Source organism: Chelonia mydas, chromosome 6 (assembly GCF_015237465.2).
Source record: "Chelonia mydas isolate rCheMyd1 chromosome 6, rCheMyd1.pri.v2, whole genome shotgun sequence".
NCBI lineage: Eukaryota > Metazoa > Chordata > Testudines > Cheloniidae > Chelonia > Chelonia mydas.
Genome location: NC_051246.2, coordinates 22,996,161 through 23,001,743, shown reverse-complemented (window position 1 = coordinate 23,001,743; position 5,583 = coordinate 22,996,161). Strand labels below are relative to the sequence as shown.

General features: G+C 50.5%; 1 protein-coding gene across 1 annotated transcript; it reads right to left on the bottom strand.

Moving 5' to 3' along the window:
• Positions 1-367: 367 nt before the first annotated feature.
• Positions 368-5,338, bottom strand: LOC122466175. Its single transcript, XM_043548489.1, has 4 exons — positions 5,301-5,338; positions 3,811-3,911; positions 2,784-2,944; positions 368-1,354 (listed from the first exon to the last, which is right to left on the bottom strand). The coding sequence occupies exons 1-4, from the start codon at positions 5,336-5,338 to the stop codon at positions 1,019-1,021; spliced, it is 636 nt and encodes a 211-aa protein (XP_043404424.1). The 3' UTR covers positions 368-1,018.
• Positions 5,339-5,583: the final 245 nt, after the last annotated feature.

The following is a 5,583-nucleotide window of genomic DNA, read 5'->3' as shown; positions in this document are numbered from 1 at the left end:
CCATATTATGGACTTGCCTGGGCCAATGGAGAACAGTACATTTAGTAATGTTTTTGTGCAGCAGTGTTTACAGTGAGTGAGGTAAAAAGAAAAGGAGTACTTGTGGCACCTTAGAGACTAACCAGTTTATTTGAGCATGAGCTTTCGTGAGCTACAGCTCACTTCATCGGATGCATAGCTGTAGCTCACGAAAGCTCATGCTCAAATAAACTGGTTAGTCTCTAAGGTGCCACAAGTACTCCTTTTCTTTTTACGAATACAGACTAACACGGCTGTTACTCTGAAACCAGTGAGTGAGGTACTATCACATCACACAATGAAATGGGGGTGCGGGGAAGGTATTGTCACTGTACACAGTGAATGGAGGAATGTATGGACTGCCATGAATTTGTATTTTGGATGACGTGACTGTTAATGTAATGGGGGGAAACCGTGTTTACATTACTGATTGGCATACACAGACATACTGAGAAATTTGTGTTTGGATACAACTTGCCCATTGTGCCTTGCCCTGTGTTTATCTTTATTATTCAAAATACACACAATAAGACATGATGTAGTGATGGCAATAAACTCTCCTAATAAAATAAAGTCTTTATTTGTATTACAAAAACAATATTAAAGCATTGCCAGTCAGGCCAGCTGCTGTTAGAACACCAAAACAACAGTAGTTAACCAATGCCACAACCAGTAATGCAACAAAGTGCATCAACCAAACATTAAATAGTGCCATCAACAAACCCCTCAAACCCTAATTTTGCATGTCCTCTGGCATGTTCTCCTTTTCCTTTCTCATGCATGTAGCAGGCACTTGCTGCTACTGTGCAAATATGGAGGCCTGCGGAGGGCGGGTGGACTGCAAGGGGGTGGGGATGGAAATACACTGGGGGCAGATTTGTCCTGTCCCGCTGATGTTAAGGCCTGGATGCGCGGGCCACCAAACCAGGGAATTGTTCAGAGTGTTCCTGGTATGCACGCCATGGTACAGGAGCAGCTGGAGCCTACACTCCTCCGGCCATTAGCGAATCAGCCGCTCAAACACGTCTTTCTGTTGTGCTGTCTTCTCCCTCAGCTGACATTGTTTTCCCAGGAACTGCAGTGCAAGTATTTGCTCCCACACTGCAATTCTGTCCTCAAGCTCTTCTGCAGCCTGACAGTACCATTCCACTTGCCACATGGGAATCCTTCTCTCTGTTGTATTGCACCTGCATGTTGGCTCTGTCCCGAATGTCAACCATAAGTTCGTCATGGACATGCTTCCTCGTGGACCGGGCCAAGGTGGGAGAGAGATCCAGGCTTCTGCTGGAGTCGGTGCAAGCTGCCGAGGTACACCAGCCAGCAGAGGTTGAAGTGCCTGCAAACAGGCATAAAACAGAAAGTTATTGTCTCAGCGGTTCACAAATGGTCCAGCGCATGAGCACATGCACAAAAAAATCCTTATGGAATCTCAAGGACAAAAAATGATACTTTGTAAAAACTGAACTGTGGTGGGCGGGAGAGGAACGCTTGGATCCTAGAAGCTTTGTACACACAACGGGGTTAATAGCAGTGAAAAGAGTACACAGAGAATAGTCCAGTAGTCACAGATGGACTACATTTCGCATAGATGGACTACATTTCAACCTCCTCCCTCACCCTCAGGACAGTTCACCGTTTACAGGCGTCTTGTTACACCATTGTGTTAGCATGGAGTGGCATACTAACAGGGAAGGAAATATAAAGTTCTTATTTTTAACTCCCTGGCACATCTTAGTGTAAAGGGATTGTTGCCCCCTTACTAACATTCAGTGGGGGTGTTTTAGTTGCTAGCTCCCAGTACTAAAAGGGGAAGGGTCGATGGGGAATCAGGACCCTGAGACTGACAGCCCCCAGGAACAATGGGGAGAGGCCAATGCTCTAGTCAGCCTGAATGACATGGCGGGCAGGCTAATCAGGGAGTCAGGAGGCCAGGGACGTCCTGTCCTCCATGTGAGCTGGATTTGCCTGGGTCAGACAGAGTGGGGCTGAGCTAAGGAGAAAGCAGGGGCCCAAGCTAAGCTGGGGTGCAGAGCTGTGCCAGATCCAGAGGGACCAGAAAAGCAGCCCAGAGAGAGCAGACCCTGTACTGCAAAACTATGGAGTTTTGGCTCGAGTCCCAGTGGGACCCAGGCTCAAACCCACCTACCCTGCAGTGTCATGGACCCCAGGCCCAAGTGAGACAGAATTGCATGCAATTAAAAAGGTTTGGGCTCAAGCCATAAGCTGAGCTTGGGCTTGTATTGCAGAGTAGATGTACCCTATGCCATCTCAGGCAGGGAGGGAGGGTAGTCTTGGGGTTAAGGCGCTGACTGGGATGTGGGAGATTTCACCCACCATTCTCCAAGCTTCAGTGACAGTGTGGTTTAAAACAAACGCATGCTCAACCACCCTGCTTTACAGATGAGGGACACTGAGGTATTTGGGATGTGACTTTCCAAAGGTCCCCCATGGAGAGTAGTGGGAAAGGGGGTGTGACACAGGCTGGACGGCCTGGGAAACCCAGGGACTAGCATGGAATGGGTGAGTGACATGGACCAGACGATTTAGGGAATGGCACGGGCCTGATGGCTGGAGTGACAAAGCAGAAGATACTCAAGGAATTGCTCCCCAGAAAGCCTTGTAGGATTCTGTAGGATATCGGCAAACTACAGCCATGCATGCCTAGCAACACCCACCCCTTCTCCAGACAATAGATGCTGAAAGCCTCATCATTTCTGATCACTAAACAAAGTGTCACCCTGGATGAAACCACAGGGCTCTCCTACCCGGGAGATATGCTGCCTTTGTACACGGCTCCAGCTTTGCTCTTGTCTGTTGTGCTTTACAGCATAGGTGGAACAATCCTCTGGTTCCCTTACAGCCCTGAGTGCAATCCAAGAAATAATAATCCAGCCTTGCTTTCTGCCAGTAGCTTCCAGCTCCCACTCTAGCATCACAAAGAGGGGATGGAGGAACAAGTCGTCCATGGTCTGTTGACAATACGCCCTCTATAACTAGCCAGAGGTTCTGATTGTGGGGAGCCCCGCTCTAGAGGCTGGGCAGGATTTTGTGGTAGGCTGGACCTGCTTCACAAACAAATATGATTGCAGGAGGAGACAGTGGGCACCTAACCTGTTATAGTCTTTCATGCAAAGGGAAGCAGCAGGCAGTGTGAGACCTCTGAGGGTACGTCTACACAGCAAAGAAAAACCCCTGGTTAGTCTGTGCCAGCAGACTCGGGCTTGAAGCATTGCTTCATTGCTGTGTAGACTTCCGGGCTTGGGCTGGAGCCTGAACTTTGGGACCCTCCCACCTCACAGGGTCCTAGAGCCCAGGCTCCAGCCTGAGCATCCATACAGCAATGAAACAGACCCACAGCCTGAGCCCTGTGAACCTGAGTTGGCGGGCATGAGTCAGCCGTGGGTGTCTAGTTGCCATGTAGACATAATCCTGAGCCTCTCTCATTATCTTGGGTGGGCCAGCTATGGGCTGGTCTAGCCAGGCCATGTCCCATCACGTCACCATATCCTGACGTGTCACTGCATGACCTGAGGCTGAAAGACAGCCCTGGACAGAGTGCTGATTTCAATGTCTCTCCCTACTCCTACCCCAGGCCCCATCTACTCAGCCAGCCTGTGAAAAATTCAGCTTGGAGGCTAATCGCTGTTGAAATGGTTTTTAAATCTAAACTGAATAAAATGATCCCCTGAAAGCTGCCTGAGTACAGAAACTGCAAACCACAAAACGGCAGCCTCCCTTCTAAAGGTCACTGGCAGGGACTACGCCTCTCTCTGTTTGTTCTTTTAATGTTACCCTTGAACTTTGAAGCTGGCCCTGGAAATAAATCCTTGAGACAGCTGGTCCCCAGCAGCTTAGGAAGGTGTTGCTGCCGCCTCGATGTATCCTCTGCATTCCTGGAAGGCTAGAAGGGCTGATAATGAGCAAAACTGAAAGTCAGTGGGAGGGACAAAACCGCTGTCATGTTCCAAACTTGGATTTAAGACTCATTTGATCCCCTCTCTGCTGGATCTCCCATGCTGATGGTCCACTGAATGCCCAATGGGTGAGGTCTGGAAAATGCCAAACTGCTGCCACTACCCAGTGAGGCCTGGCAGCATGTGGGGATGGCCAGCTTGTTGCAGGTATCAGCAGGGAAGTAGGTGCCTAGCTGTAAGGGAAACACTGCAGCGGGGGACGCATCCAGCTGCTGCAGGGACCCAGAGAGGGCTAGCAGCATGGGAGCGGTCAGAAGTTCCCAGTGAGGTTGGGGAGACACCTGGCTGCTGGGGGTAGCCAGTGCATTAGTCAGCAGGGAGGCAGTAAGTGAAATCACTGTTAACACCTGGGCTGGGTATTTTGTTTGCATTAGAAGGCAAAGCCACGTTGCAGTCGTGGTGTGTTCTCCTCCAGAGTTTGCCCTTTGGTCTCAGGGGCTGGGGTACCCTTGTTCAAAGGGCAATCAACATGCAGCATCAAAGGTAATAAATGGGGGCATGGGGAGAAGCTGCAATAGGCCACACAGCAGGCAGCCCTTCTGGGAAAGTTACCTGTACTGCAGGGATCTTCTGGATGTTGAATGGGGATTCAACAAATCCTCCCCACAATCTGGAAATGGCCCCTCTTATTGCATGGCTTCGGGGTATTGTGGATGGTCTGAGGTGATGTCCCCCGGGCCTAGGAGGAGGGGGAGGACGTGGGTTATAGGTTGCTGGCAGAACAGCAGCCCCCAGGAGGAGCCGACAGGGGGCAAACTACAGGGCTCTGTTCCCAAAACAGCCTGCACCCGCTAAAAGGTGGAGGGAGCAAGACAGAGCCTCTCAGCCCTCGCCACTCCCTTATCAGCCCCACTGAGTCCCAATCAGACCCAGCATCTCCTACAGAGAGCAGCAGCAGGGAGAAACCTTCAGGCTCTAGATGTTCATTGAATTCTGAACTTTGGCCTCTAGATATGTCTCTCCCCCTCAAAGCATAATTTGCTTTCTTGCCTATGGTTGTTCCCCCTGCTTTGTCCCTTCCTGTCTTCTTCTTCTCACTGTGCTTCTCATCTTCCTTTCTTTGCTTTCCTTTCTGCTCCCTCTCACCCCACCAATTGCCCTGCCCCTGCTCCAACAATCCCTTCCTCTTCCCACTCCAACCCTAAGCACCTCTGCCCCAGCTGGGCTCTTGCAGTAATATAAACAAATACACCAACAATTATATACGTTCCAAGAAGACTCAGAACGGGCTCACTGTGTCCCCCTCTGCTTCTGTGCTGTCTCTCACTCCCCTCTCCCTGTGTCTATTTACTTGTCTGTTTAGCCTACAAGGTCTTGGGGCCAGGAACCCCATCTGCGCTATGCATAGTGCCCGATGCAGTGGGGCTCTGATCCTGCCTGGGGCCCTCGAATGCTACTACAGGACCAATAATTGGAAGGGTAACCCGCCCCAGGTTTGCAAGGCAGGTGTCTCCTCTCTTTGTGTGCTTCCTTCAATCCAGGCCATTTCTCCCCCTCCCTTCGGATGTGCCCTGACAGACACACTGGCAATGCCTTTCTGCTGGACACAGCACCATCTACAGGGAAGAAGAGAGCATTGCAGATAATTCAG